This window comes from Gopherus flavomarginatus, chromosome 22 (genome assembly GCF_025201925.1).
Source record: "Gopherus flavomarginatus isolate rGopFla2 chromosome 22, rGopFla2.mat.asm, whole genome shotgun sequence".
Lineage (NCBI taxonomy): Eukaryota > Metazoa > Chordata > Testudines > Testudinidae > Gopherus > Gopherus flavomarginatus.
Window position 1 is genome coordinate 1,259,412 of NC_066638.1, and position 15,268 is coordinate 1,274,679.

At 50.4% G+C, this 15,268-nt stretch overlaps 1 protein-coding gene across 1 annotated transcript in view; it reads left to right on the top strand.

Annotated features, from left to right (window-relative positions):
- Window positions 1–1,811: 1,811 nt before the first annotated feature.
- LOC127039284 (ephrin type-A receptor 7-like) overlaps window positions 1,812–15,268 on the top strand; it is an 83,028-nt gene continuing 69,571 nt past the window's right edge. Inside the window, exons 1-3 of the mRNA XM_050932689.1 lie at window positions 1,812–1,894; window positions 7,440–7,595; window positions 8,856–9,197. Of these exons, the coding sequence (XP_050788646.1) occupies window positions 7,538–7,595; window positions 8,856–9,197 (400 nt within the window). The 5' untranslated portion in view covers window positions 1,812–1,894; window positions 7,440–7,537. The remainder of the gene's footprint in view (window positions 1,895–7,439; window positions 7,596–8,855; window positions 9,198–15,268) is intronic.

A 15,268-nucleotide genomic window follows, 5' to 3' on the forward strand; every position in this document is an offset into this window, starting at 1 on the left:
CTTCCCCGCCCCAGGCCAGAAAGCAGGATCTGGCCACTTTCAGGCCAGGCTCGGGTTACAGGATACCCCCTGCTGTCCTGTCCTGTGAATAACTTGTGAATGGAAACTTCAGTGGGATTCCACATGCAGATCAGGCCCCAAAGCCAGAAAAATGATGTTTGTGAGAGACCAGTGAGTTGCATTTTGCAGAGAAATGTGTGTATGTGTCCACAATGATACTCTCTCTTCGGTGTGGGCTGCTGCTTGACTTTGTGGAGAAAACATTTTTATATGGCCCTGGGGTCTCCTGCTGCTCTGCCTTGTTTGTGGAGGAGCTAGAACAGGGGAAATAACAGGGGGTAATAAAGTTTGGAAAGTCTCTTGTAGGTATCTTTGCAGAGAAGGGTCTTGAAGAGGAACGTGGCTTTCTGCCTTGGTTCAGGGTTAGCATTCCATGTGAAGTGCTCAAAGGCACAGACGGTCCAGTGCCACTTGTTGAGAAGCTGACAAACAGGCGGATGAAGGGCTCGGGGCGGTGGCCCAAAGAAGATGTCTTGCTAAGCGACAAGGGGAGGTAAAGAGGAAGGAGCAAGAGCAGTGTGTAAAAGTGAGGCCAGTAAGATGGATTTTTGGTGGCATGAGAAAGGGGAGCCAGTGGAGAGACTGAGAAGGGGTGAGGTGGTTGCGGGAGAGAGGCACTAGATGGAACACTGGTCTGCTCTTGTGTTCACCACTCAGATGGGGGCATGTACAGACTTCCCACCACATGAATTCTTAGGAAGCCTGTACGCAAGCAGTCCCTGCAGTCTAAGTCACCTAGAGTCACCCTGGGGCTTTGCACTCCCTGCTCCCCATTTCTCTAAACCAAGTAACTTTGCCACTTTAATAATCTGAAACTCAAGCTGGGTTCTCAGTAACTGCAGCAAATCAGAGCTCCGAGTCCCTGCCTGTCTGCCCCTCCCACCGGTGCTTGTGATGTCACAGCAGAGTTGGATGCAAATCTAGCAGGGAGGTGAGTTGGCAATGGTCACAGTTTGTTTAAAAGCCGTTCTCTGAATGCTCGGTGAAGCTGAATGCAACTTCTGAGAATGCGTACTTCCAAATCTGGGGGGGTTTCTGTCCCGCGCTGGAGCCCTGCTAATGCAGTGGCAGTGGGATACCCCAACTCCTGCTCTGACAGCTTCTTGGGGGGTGCAGAAGGCTGGCATTTGCACTGAAATTTGGAACTTCCACAATTTTGACATCCTGTGAGCTAAAGTAGCTAAACTTCCTTTCAGTCAGATCCCTCCTGCTGAGGGCTCTTCCATGACATGAATCTTGTGGCTCCTGCCACGTGCAATGCAAGCTGCCCCCTCCAGACTGGGGTGTGTGCTGAGAGTTTGCACAGCACGGTCAGTTATTTTTTGATGAGGGCAGAGCATGTTTCGCCATTGTTGCTGATGGAGAGATTGACATAACTGACTTATTATTCTGGATTGACCTTGCCATGAATTCGGTGCTTTCCATTTCCACAGAGAATGTCTCTACTGTCCGAGTGCTGGATTGGCTACCTGATGCTGTTTTCTGAGGTTCTGAAGCCTGGCAGTATCCATAACCATTTAGCCTTCTACAAATGCTTTAAAGTGCTTTGCAAGGAGACGGAGCTCCCCTCACAAAGTACCTCAGTGTGATTACATCTGAAAACGGCTCCATGGAGGAAATGTTCAGAACATCCTCCTTTGTCCTGCGGCTTGGAAAGATGAAGCTCACATTCAATACGGGGAGTTCCAGATTTTGACTGGACAACACACAAGGCAGCACAGCATTCTGGGCAGGGGGTAGTGGCCAGAGGCTTCGCTCCCAGTTTCAAGGAAAGAGCTACTAGCACGAGCCACGGGAGAAGCTCTTGGTTTTTATAAGCAGAGATATCATGCAGGTGGGCTAAGAAATCCAGCCCCTCCGGCAGCAGACAGTTGTGATCTTCAAAGTGCTTGTCCTGAAATTCACCCAGAAGCGGAGTCCTCTCCCAGCCCTGCTGCCTGCTGGAGCAATTGCTGATTTCCATTCACAGGTCCCTTTTCTCTACAGTCTCGGCCTACCCCTTCTGAAGGGCGGTGTGGAGGAGCCGGCATGTACCACTGCTGTCAGGCAGAGAGGAAGGATATAGAGGAGTGTGTCCTTGTTTTAGTATTAGCATTAGGTTTCATTCCTAAATCCATAACAGGAAGTGGCTTCAAGCTCGTATTTAATCTTCCCTCTGTGCTTATCCTCTTCATTGTATGCTAAGCTGCCATATTTACTCAAGTCCCTGCCCCACTCCTCTTTGCAAAACAATAAGCATGTTTCAGTTAGTCAGGTGAATGGTCAGGCCACAGAGAATGGATTATGATTTTCATTGGACTCTACTGATTTGCTGGGTCAGTTTTAGTTGGTTTTAACATGCTCATGCTCACATTTGTCTGATTAAATATCATTGCATAATTTAAAAAGCGCTTTGCAGCTGCTGCTTCTGCATTATGCAGAGCTAGACAGATACTCCGCGTAAGCCTGGGAGAGGAGGGGAGGTATACTGCTCCGCTGCAGCTAGCCAAGCCCTATCAAGGAAGGGTTCTGACTTTACCGGTGTAATAAAGCTGCAAACATTTACATGTGACAGCTGTAGCAAGGAAACGGCTGTGGAATCTGAGCAGAATGGGAGGCTTTCTGACCAGGACCCCTCTCTGCAAATAAAATTTGCTTCCACAACGGACCTTTGTGTACAATTTAACTCAGTGAACCCAACAGCACAGTGGTTCTCGACCTGCGGCCCAGTCAGCACAAAGCTGCAGCCCATGTGACATCCTCAGGGCCATACAGGTAGTATTGGATGTGGCCTGCACAACACATCATGGGTCACATATGCAGCCCCTGATGGTAAGCAAGTTGAGAACCACTGCAGCAGCAGGATCACAGCCCCTGCTATTACTTACCCCTGGCGGGTTTCTACTTATTTAAATCTAGCCGTGTCTCCATGTTTCTTACAGCAAGATGGCAACAGAAAACTGGCTGTAGATTTTCCCCTTAGTGAGAGTGGCTGAGATTGAATCTCTTTAATCTTTTGGCTGAGTTATAAGATGCCAGTAGCATTATCCCAGCCTGTCCTCCTGTTCTCGTGGAGAATTCTCTTTCCCCTAGGAGCCACGTTACTGCCAATACAATTCCATGCTGAGAGGAGCTGCGCTACGCTGACATCTGCCCCAATAGGATTGTGAGCCGCAGATGGGAACATGGGCAGGAGAGCAGACACTGACAATAGCTGAGTCCTGCACTGCGCTCTTAGCCATTAGGTTGCAGGACTCCTAGAATTTCCATCTCAGATGCTATGTTGGCATCAAATTAAATCCCTCTGCCACCACTTAATTAACAACTGGACTCCATCACTCAGCCAGGTCGTGATGGGGCACGGTGCAGACCTTTGACCTTTGAGTGTGTCTGCTTCCCCCGGAGACCTGGGGTGAGGGTGGTTCTCATTCTGCAGGTCACAGTGCCCCAGTTACCCAGGTGCCACTGCTAAGCAGTTTCACTTGCCCAGCCTAAGGATTATTCGGTGTAGCTTTGTGTGCACTGACAATGGTTTCACGTTGCTTGTGTTTAAGTCACTATCTCATGCTACTGTACTTGCACGGAAGAGCTGGAATCCCATCTGTGGGTCTAGAGCAGTCTCTGCTCTAGGGGCCTGGTTGTGCAGACACTGGAGTGGGACTCCAGAGACCTGAGTTCAATTCCTGCTTCTGCCATTCTTCCTGTGTGACGTCAGCCAGTCACGTGATCCACACCTCCATTTCCCTATCTTTAAAACATGGTTAATACTTTCCTACCTTACAAGGAAATGGAGGATAAATTAATTGTTTGAGGCTCTCAGTTACTAACGTGTGCTGTGAAATGGAGAGGATGCGGCAGTTCTGTTGGGCAGGGGAAGACACAGATGTCCTACCACAATCTGAACAGCTTTGCCATGTGCGTCTGAACACTGCATCCCCACTAGCACCTGCTCTCCTTCCAGAAAAGGTCAGGCATGAAAGCTGATGTCACTTTCTTCCTTTGATAGAACCATCTCCACTCCTCCCTTCACAGAAATGTAGCAGCTGTGTATGTAAAAACGAACCTTCCCACGGGTGCATCTGCCAGGTTATCTATCTGCCAACCTACAGCACAAATCAATGATGCTTGTTTTGCTACTATTTTGAGCACGCACGGTGTTTTAACAAGATGGGAACAAGTGCGCTTGCTGTCAATGCAGAGAAGAAAGAATGTGAGTGGTCGCTTGCATGGGCATCAGTGAGGGACTAGGAGGGAGGCAGGCAGTTTGGTATGCTTGGCACCACGAGTTTGGTCATAGATTATCGAGTCATTACCATTATTTAACATTTATATTGTGGAAGCACCTGGAGGCCCGGAGTGGGGAGCAGACGACAATAACAATGGTGATGCCATTATGTAAATCGATGGTGTGTCCTCATGTGAAATACTTGTGCATCATTGGTCACCCCCTCTCAGGAAGGAAAGTGCAGAATTTGGGGCGCGGGAGAAGATTGGAGAAGGATTCCAGAAATGATTAGGGGGCCTGGAAAAATTCTTTTAGAAAGAGACATTGAAAAGTTTGGGGCTGTTGTCCTTAGAAAGGAGACAAGAGGGGATTTGATAGAAGTCCATGGCATATTGAACGGTCTGGAGAAGATAGGAGGTTGGGGGATTTTGTTCTCCCTAACACAACAAGGGGACATTCAAGGAAATTCTTCATCATCATCATGGCAATTCCCACAGGAATGTGGCCTCCTTGCAAATTAAGCACCACTCTCTCTTGCAGCAAGAAGTGAACAAACAGGAAGGGACAAATCCAGTAGAGGGGAAAACACTGGGCTTGAGCTTTTTGCAAGGTTTGCTTAAAACAAAGACTGCCAAAAATATATGGTATTGTGCGCTCTTAAATCAATCCTAGCTGAGAGAATAAGAGCAGGATCCAATCCTATTTTGGCTTCCTCACCATGATTAAGGACCTCTGTTTTTTTATGAATTGGGAGCTCTGGGAGGCAGTTGTTGGCGACTGCAGGCTGCAGACCCTGGTTTCCTATTTCAGTGCATCATCCTGCAGCTTCCCCAGAATTCTGGTGAGTGCCAGGAAGGACGACAAGGAGAGAACAGCTGCTTCAGTGACAATTTCTCCCAATCGCTCTATTTTTGCTTCCGAGAATTCTGAGCTGACCTGACTGGGCTTGGGAGGCTCGGCTTGCATCCCATAGAGAAGTAGTGTTGACAATGGCCAGGCAGTTGTTAGTTTTTTGCATGGCAGTAACATTGTGCAAGAATCCTATTTAAACTGGGTTTTCAGAGACAAGAGCAGATTCACTGGCCTTTTGCAAATAGGGAAACAATCCTTGTTTTAAGGTTGAAAGCTGCACAAGATGCTATCGATACCCACTACAGCAAAGCTCCTCTGCTGTACAGAGCTGAGAACAGGCAGCAGCTCAGTGCAGTACCTGCAATACCGACATTATGTAATGTTTCAGTTTCTGCCGGCAGTTTAAGAGAAGATGTCTCTTACCACGTGACAAAGAAGAGCGGGCAACTCTGCCTGAGTTACAGACCTCTGGGAACATGGCGCATTGGCCTTGGGAAAGCGCTGAGCTGGAATTCTTTCCCGTGCTGAGAGGGACTTGCAGTCTAAGCTGTGAAAGCATTTTGTTGTTGTTACTGGCCACATTTTGGGGAAGCTCATTGGCAAAGCCTGCTCCATTCTTTCTTTCCCCTGATGCTCTTGGTTTGCTTGGCTGGTGTCGGGTAAAGCACTCTTGGAGGAGGTCTCATGGACATGTGCTCTGATTCGACACTGCAAGGCTATGGCTACTGAGCATGCTTCTCCTCTTCCCTTGGTGCACATGTACCTAGACCTGAGACAGGACATTGCAGGGATCAGAACATAAAACAAATGTGGGTTTGAGGCAACTCCTGAAGGCTATTTATGTAACATTAAAAAAAAATCTCTCATTTGCATGGGAGACCTCAACTCTGCCAGGCAGCAGTCCATACATGTGCCAGACTCCAGGGAGCATAGCGAATACCAGAGAATGGTTAGCTCAACTTTGCTCTCAAGGAAGAGGAAGGATTAATAAAATGCTTCATGCCACACCTTGATTTGACTTGCAGGGTGATGTGAATTCCAAAAAGACTTTGCAACAGATGAAAATCTACCTTTCACTTTGTGTTGCCTGAGCATTTCATTGTCCTATGAATAAATCCCATTCCACTGTCCTGTGAATAAATGTCATCCACAGCTGATCCTATATCTCTGGTACTTTGTCCTAAGATCACAAGTGTAGCTGCCAGTGTTATATCACGGTAAAAAATTAATGAACTGGAGTGCCCTGCACTAATCTCTTGTAAAAGGAACAATCTCAGGAGTGAACTCCTTAACAACGATAAGATATGGGTGTTTTGTGGAACTGTGCAGCTGGGAAGTTTAAAAGTGATTAAGTTTAAATATTCAGGAAGCTGATGAAGGGCTGATGCAGGCATAGCAATCAGCAGCACCTCACAAACGAGAGGAAGGAGAAGCAAGCAAAGTGTGGTGCCGAAAGTTATGTTCTGCTCATATGTTCGACTTGAATTCCAGCTGAGTCAACTTCATTGCAGCCCCTATTGGCAACAGACAGAGGGCAAAGGGGTCCTGGTTGGATCTCCTGCTCCATAAGCCATGCAGGAAAGCGCGTCTATCCAAGTCTGTCTGGCTGATTGCACCACGACTCTCACACATTTGTTTTCAGGCTTCTCTCTTCCCAAATGCTTTTAGGGGCACCATTGAAATTAATTACTTGTTTAGTTGAACATCAAAGGTAATTTACAGAGGATACATGGGAACCAAAAGTGTATTAATTTGTAAGTTTCTATTCATATCATTCAGTATCGATGACTATATCACTGACACCACCTCACTGCCCACAATCCATCTCCTGTGTTGATAAAGCCACACTCCTCCTATTTGCCCAGGCTTGCAGCTTTGCGGCTTGATCCTCATTTACATTAAGTCTCTCGACACCGTTCTGGCAGTGTGAAGGGGCCTTAGTGTAAATGCTCTGTCATTGTTGGTGCTTCCCTTTTTCAGTGCCTCCCTCCCATTCAGACTGTGGCCAAATCCTGCTGCTGCGTCTGTGTCCTCTCTGGAGCTTTCCCTGTCCCTCCTGAGCCATGCATTATTCATCGCCTGCCTCCTCCTTGTCCACAGAGAGAGCCCCCCACTGCTCTCCTAAGGCCTCTCCAACCTGCTGGAGCTAAAATCTGGCAACTGCCCAACCCTTTCCTTGACTCCGCGGAAAGGTCTCTGAACACTGAGATCCAAAGCAAAGGGGGGCCTCAGGACTTGGAGAAGGCTGGTCACTAACAACTTCTCTGTTTGCTTGTGCTGCCAGAACTCGGCTTGCCATAACAGTCTGTCCATCTCTTCACAGCTTGCCCTGCTGGATTTTATAAGCTGTCCTCCCGACTCCCTCTCTGCTCTCCCTGCCCCGAACACAGCTTCACACATCGAGAAGCCTCCACGTTCTGCATGTGCCAGAAGAACTACTCCCGGTCCCCATCAGACCCGCCATCTGCCTCCTGCACCCGTACGTCTCTCTCCAGCAACTCTCTCCGTGGTTCGCGAAATAGAAGGGAAAGGGAGGGAGCCAGCCAGAGCTGCCACTGCCCTGGGGCTGGCCAGGCCTATGACAGGCTAAGGAGCTGCCCCCCACCCGGGTGGCAAGGCCACCAACACTCAGGCAGAGCTGCTTGGCCTCTGTAGCTGTGTCCCAGGGCATTAGCATCACCGGGAGTTATTCTGGGTATTTCAGTAGCACCCACAAGGAGCTCGGTGCTCTCCAAACAGCCAGGAAAAGCCAGGCCCTACCGCAGGGAGCTCACAGCCAGAGGTTACAAGGCCTGAAATCTGAGGCTATGAACATGCCAGTAAGGATTGCCGGCTACCCCAATAAAACTAGGGCATGCTTGGATAGACACAGTCTAGCACGGCACATGTTTTTAATTAATGGCATCCATTAATTAAATTTGATTAATAGATACTATGGTGATGGGCACTTTAGAATTGCTTATATAATAATAAGCAGTAGCCTTTGTGAGGTGACTGACAGCAGCCCGAGTGAGATATGTCTTATTCTTGGCCTCGCTGCGGAGCCAGATGGCTTGGCTCTAAGCTATTTCACCGTGTGAAACAAGCAAGGCCAAGTCTCAAGCTTGGAGCAGTGTGAGGAGCTGGCATGTGTCAAGTGTCTGCAGGTATCGGACACTAAGGGTCTGTCTGCACCGCAAGGACACTGCACCGTGTCCTTAATCTGGGTTAAAATAGTGACGTTACGGCATCTTGGCTTTTCACTCCAGTTAGCAGCTTGAGTTCAACCCCATGGTGCCCTACAGGCATTCGTTTAAGCTGCTAACGCAAGTTAAAAGACAGGCTAACCTAGCAGTGAGAACACAGCAGTTTGAGTTAGCTAATGCGGATTAACTAACCTGAGTTAAGAACACGCCTTTTTCTGCAGTGTAGACATACACCCAGACCGCAGGGAGACTGATCTTTAATCCCGTTCTGCCTTGCTCAGAGCTTTCTTTAAAGTGTGGACACTCTCCATGCTGCACCAGCAGCACGCATTGCACAGGGCTGAGGCTGCGTGACTCCTTGTGTTACTGGATGGCATTACGACTGCCCTAGAAACAGGCTTTCTTGGATCCAGCTTTTCCTCTGCCATTCTGTAACTTCCCCTGAATCCCAGTGGCAGTGCCAGTGTGGTTATAACTGTGACGGCCTCTCACTGGTGCTGCTGCAGGTTGCACCTCGTGCACACGCAGTGAAACACTCACTCTTCTGCTTGCAGGTCCCCCATCTGCTCCAAGGAATCTCATCTACAGCCTGAAGCAGTCCACGCTGGTCCTTGAATGGAGTGCACCAGCTGACCTGGGCGGCCGGACCGACGTCACCTACAACCTCCTTTGTGACCGCTGCTCGGCGGCTCTCCGGCGGCAGTGCGAGCAGTGTGGCAGCAGCGTTGGCTTTGTGCCCCAGCAGACGGGATTGGTGGACAGGACCGTTACCCTGGTGAACTTGCTACCACATGTTAACTACACTATCCGTGTTGCAGCTGTCAATGGTGTCTCTGATTTCAATGCCTCGTCAAAGCCACAGTACGCGGAAGTGAACATCTCCACCAGCCTCAGAGGTACAGGCCATGCCTAGCTGCACTTGCTGCTTTACCCCCTCCTCCCCGCTCCTTCCTGTGAGCGTCTAGGACTTGCACTTTGTGATGCAAGAATCCCAAAGGAGTAGAAGGGAGAGGTGTGGAGAGCTTCCCCCCCCCCCCCGGCCCACATCCAGTGAATGACTCCTGCAGGGAGCAGCCTCTGAACCTGCCCCCGCCCACTTGCACTATGAATAAGGTTCCAGTCTTAGCCCTTGATTGCCAAGCCCACAGCCACTGGCTTTAACTCCCCTGAGTTTCTATGAACTGCACCTGACAGCTGGTGGGAGGGCTGGGCGCACACGTGCAGGGCTGGGTGCACACGTGCAGGGCTGGGCACGAGTCTGTAGGCAGCTGTTCTTTAATACAAGTAACTAGTGGAACCAGCAGTGCCCTGCCCCTGTAAGGGCTAAGCAAACAGAGCTGCCCAGTTGGGTTACTGGAAGGGTATGGCTCAGCCTGCTAGACAGCGCTAGGATGCCACACTGGCTCCCCTCAGCCCCAGTGACCCCCCAGCTTTCTGCTGACTCTGATGGAAGCTGCCTGGCTACATGCAGTGCCGCTCTGGCCAGCGAGGCGTGCAGCTGACTCTGCGGCCTGTGGCGTATTGTCCAGCATGGCAGTGGCACAGCCCTAAAATGAAGTTCATTGGCTTAGATTAACTTAGTGCTCTCCTGGAAAGCCCAAGGTTTTCTGAGCAGTTCTGCAGCACTGAGCCCCAGGGCCCGCGGGCAGGAACAGTCAGGTTAGCACCTGCAGCGGCTGTCACTTTCCCCATCTTTACAGAAGGGGGGTAGGTCATGTTCACTGCTCCTCTCGAAGCAAGTGATGAATACAGGAGCCACTGGGCCTCATATGCAGGAGTGTGATCCAGAGCAGCTGTTTCTGGAATCCCAGACATGCTCCGAGGACACAGTGCTGGGGCGTGACGTTCCTCGGCAGAGCTCCTGGGAATGCCTGGTTGGATGATGTCTCCCCAGTAACATCTGCCCCTGGAACTGGCCTGTCCAACACTGCAGCTCTTTCTGCTGCAGCCTGTGCTCCATGCCAAGCCCTCAGGGTCTGGGCTGGTGCTAGCTGAGGGAGCAGAAGTTTCCATAGTCTCTGAAAGAACTGCTGACCCGTAGGCACTTGCTGAGAGCACTGGGTTGGGAGGCTGGGGGGATACAGTGCACAGGGCTGAGTAGTCATGTCACAGTTCCCTGCATTCCCAAATGTACTGGCCATGTTCCTGTCCTAGTCCATTTCCTGGCACCTTCACCAGGAAGCCAGAGACACTCTCATTTGTCTACTTGGTCTCACGAGCTGTTAGGAGTTTTTCAAAGATGGCTGAGCGAGCCGGAGAGGTTTTTACTGCTCAGCTGATGTTTCCGTAGCTTTTTCTGCTGGGAGGAGGTGATTGCTCACATACAGCTTGGCCAGTGGATTTCCCCCACGGGAGGACTTGGCAATGCTCCCCCCTCCCCCCCCCGACCTCTCACCTTCACCCTGCCTGCTGGGTACTCAGGGTCACACAGATATAGCAGTGATGAGGACCATACAAGTGCTTAGGAAGTGTGATAAACTCAGGACAGACAGCTGCAAGGGAGGGTTAAAAGACCCTCCTCCCTATCAACTGGGAGGCAATTACGCGTCAATCAGGTTCAGCTGAGAAAGGGGTACCAAGGCAGCAATTAGAATCAGCTGAGGGGGAGCTACCTGAGGTTAATTAGGATCAGCTGATTCCAACTTAGGGCTGCCTGAGACCTTTTTAAACCCTTCCTTGGGAGGAAGGAGAGGAGAGAGAGAAGGAGCCCTGCTGCCAGGTGGGAGCAGCAAGACAGTGAGCCTCACCAGGAGGAGAGGCAGTAGTCTCTCCTGCAAGGGAGAAAAATACTCTAAACAGGACTGGTGGAGATACGGGGAGCAGACTTCCCCTGTGTCCCAAGCGGGATCACATTACCCAAGCCTGTCTCATCAGGGCTAAAAGCAGCAGCAGAGGCTGGGGAGACTGAGAAGGTGCCTTGCCACAGAAGATAGATGGGAAAAGATGTAGGCAGATCTGTGACACTCAGGCTGGGTTTTCATTGCTAGAATCCAGAGAACAGATGCTTGCTGGGTTTAGAAAAGCCCATTGCTCAGCAGTGAAGATGGACAGTCATTCCTCTGCTGCAGACAGGGTTGGATTAACACAGGGACTTTAGGGGCTACAGCCCAGGGCCCTGGGCTAAGGGGGCCCCAGCGCGGCAGGGCTCAGGCAGGCTGCCTGCATGCCATGGTGCCACGGTGCTCCTGGAAATGGCTGGCTGCTGGCATGTCTCTGTGACCACTAGTGGCTGGGGAGGTGGCTCCGTGTGCTTCCCCTGCTCCCAGGGAACCGGCCAAGAGCCCTGCTGTGCTGTCCGGCCAGAAGCCACCTGTGGTAAGCGCCTCCCAGATGGAGCCTGCACTTCGCACCCCCTCCTGCACTCCAACCCCCTGCTGCAGGTCAGAATCCCCTCCTGCACCAAACTCCCTCCCAGAAAGAAACTAATATAACAGCTGCTCTAAGGGAAGAAGCAGGATATTTTGAATTAATTTAATTATAGTCTACATATTTTAAGACTGAAATGTAACCACAGAACGGCTTTGTTAATTAGAAGGCAAGTTTAGTACAGCGTTAATAGCCTAAATGCCATAATTGTGATAATTTTGTTTTAAATTAGGAAAAGACTTGTAGACAGGGGCCTCACACAATCTAATAGCTCTGGGCCCACAGGAGAGTCCTTAGCCCTTAGCTCTCCTTGTCCTGTGCTATTTCAGAGCTACACGACAGTTGCTATTCTGACAGGGAGGCTCTGGGCTCCATGGAGCTGAGAGTCCATTGTGTGATTAAGTTACAGTTTGAATTTATGGATCACAAAAATGTCTTCAGGGAATCAGTTCTTGCAACCCAGCCATGTGAAACTCCTTAACAGAGAGTGATTCAGGGGCTGGCAGTCCCACGTGAATAGGAGAGCGTTAGAATTGTTGGTTACATTGTTTTCTCCAGGCCACGTTTCAGGGCACAATTTCCCATTGTCAAATGTCTTCCTTCCCCCAAGGGCTCACACCTTTAATTTCCTGACCCAAGCAGAATGGAGGAGCCTTTCTGTCTGCATGCAGAGCCCTTCCCTGGTGGAAAGGGGCGTGTTCCCATTGCCGCAATCCCGTTATATTTCTGCAGGTCTCTCTCCATGATTTAAACCTCCCCAGGCAAGCCGGAGAGGGCTCGTTGTGTCCTTGTCTCTCTTTCTGTTGGTGTTAATTTGCATGAAAATCCATTCCCCAGTCACAGTTAATGGAGACGAGCCATCTCTATGTCCCTCTCCATAGGAAGTGGCTAACAATTTAATCTTGAGAGATTAAACTTTGATCTTGTTGTGAATAATTTCCCCACCATTTGATCAAATGTTTTTGTTCACGTTGCTGCTTTTACTTTCCTCACTCAGTAATTCCTGTGACTGTGCAGTCTAGATGCAAGGCCAACATGGACCCGTCCTTCCACACAGGAGACCTCCTGTGGTCATTGGAGAGTCCTAGCTTGGTCAAAAGCTTTTAGCGCCCGAGCTCATGTTAACTCCATAGGTCCAGGGAGTCAGGCAGGCAGATGGCTTGATTCGAAAGTAGAAAAGTCAGATTAGCCCCCAGGGAAATGCTGTGGCGGCAGGCGAGCTTGTTAGGGGAGGTCTCTGAGAGGCAAGGGTGGGAGGAAAGTGTGTCTGAGCCACTCACAGGACACTGAGTCACAGATTCTTGCTGCCATTGGAAAAAGGCTCTTTCCTGGCTTGGCAGCAAACAGGCTGAATGTGTTTCCACGTTGCTTTGACATCTTCACAGGTGGGAAGCCAACACCGGTCACAGCTGGCAAGTGGGGAAGGACAAGAGAGCTGATCTGCAAGTTTCCAGAACCAGAACCAGAGTGTATTAGACAGGGGACTGTGTGAATCTGTTAGCTGGCAGGGATGAGAAACAAAGAGAGGTTTCTCTAAAGCACTGGCTCTCAACCTTTCCAGGTGACTGTAGCCCTTTCAAGAGTCTGGGGTTCTCCGCAAACATGCATCTTCCAGGCAGCTCCCATTGTGGAGAGGGATGTGCTTACCTAAGGGAAAGACAGTGGCCAGAGGAGAGCTTGGGGCAGTTTATGTTTAGCTACTGAATGGCCGGGGCTCCTGCCTGCCTGGGGGGAAGAGTTTCTTTTTCAAGGGCTTTTAAGCTACTGAATGTGCACTGGTCTTAGTCAAAGTGCAATAGAAAAGAGCAGTAACCAGGGGTTGGGACAATAGCTCATAGCTCTGAGCTGTTCCTAGGAGCCTGGGTAAGAGAATGGCTGAACTCCCACTGATTTCAGAGCAGCAGAGACTTCGGAGACGTGTGTTGGACTGAGCCAGGCACAGGGAGGCTGCAAGGGGGTAGGACAGGGAACAAGCTGGTGCCCTTTAAGTCCAGCTTTCCTTCTGGCCTTCCACTTGCCCCTTTCTGGGGGTCTGCCTTAGAGCCTGGCTACCTGTGTGGCACGCTCTAGCTCTGGGTCTGGAGACCGTGAGATGCAGGAGGCTTTTCAAGGCAGTAGCTTAGCACGTGTGAGGACTCCACCATTATGGCTGGGAACCCTCGGATACAAAACCAGCCACGGCAGCGGCTGCACTGGGGTCACAGAGCTGTCGTGGAGGCAGCGCTGAGAAGCTCTTTCACGTCTCAGTTGCTGCAGGGTTGTGAGACCCTTCATAGGTTCCTGGAGCACCTATAAGAAGGTCGAGCCTGAGCATCCCTGGCTATCATTGGGTGCCTCAGCAAGCCCAGGGCTTTCAGACCATTCCAGGCCTCAGCTAATCTGCATCACAGGTGAAGAGCATCCTGACTCAGGGCCTGGAAAGAAGCCGAGGACCCCAGGCTTCCTACATTGCTTCAGTTGCTATCTGAGCCCAGATGCATGTGTAGGAGGCTCACGGAGCTAAAGAAGGGGCTGTTCTCTTTCTGGCATAAGCGGACGTTAGGGTTTAGCAGGACTCGTTAGAACAGGCATATCTCCAGCTGTGTCCTGGACTGCCCGAGCTGCTCTGGTTCCCCATGACAAGGTAATGTGGACGTCTCTGTGGGAGCGGAGAAGTGTGGGAGATGCAGAAGCAGAGGAGACCTTGTTGTTGGCTGGGACATGGCAGCTTCAGAGGATGAGATCTGCAGCAGCAAAGCTCTGGCTGCAGATATACAGATTCAGAGGAAAACTTGAAAAATGAAACAAGGTCTTAGTTAGCTGCCAGGTCCCTGTACCTGTAAATATAGCTTTGACTAACACTTTCAGCTCTAAGCACTTCCTGCCCCTTCAGTGTTCACGTGAGGTTTCATTAACACTTCTCCATTGTGTCTGCAGGGGAGGAAGATGCAATTTAGTCCACAAGAGGCAAAATTAATACCGTGTGTTTTCTAATCTGGCCCAGCATGGGGCTAAGTAAAAGTGTTTGAGGAGAGAATGGAGCTGCTTACCTGCAGGGGAGGAGTGCATTAACCATGCAAAGGTACACTAGGACAAGGTCCTTTACATTCCCGGCAGGTGTTGGGTTCTGTCTTTTAAATTTGTTGCAAATTAATAGTGCGGCCATTGTTGAAATACACTCTAATTTCTGTGTGTGATGCAGTAGGGGCTGTCTGTGTGGGGAGTGGAAGAGCAGGGGAGGACTTTAGGGGATGGACGATGCCAGGGCCTGTAACCTGAGCTAGGTAAGGGAGGGGAAAGGTCAACACCTTTGCCCGGGAAGGGGACAAAGGAAGGGAGTGGCAAGAGGGAAGCAGTTGGAGTTTGGGGCTTGGGGCTGGGTGGGCGGAATTCAGGGTATCCTGGCTAGGATCCAAGCACCCTGAAAGCCCAGAAGGACTCGGTGGAGGGGTCCTGACTGTGCCTGCAAGCTCTGCTGTAACCTGTGTTCCTGTTGTCCAATAAACCTTCTGTTTTACTGGCTGGCTGAGAGTCACTGTGGGTCCCAGGAAGAGGGGTGCAGGACCGGACTCCCCACACTCCGTGACACTGTGTCTGGGGGGATGTGATTTGTGCCCAGTTA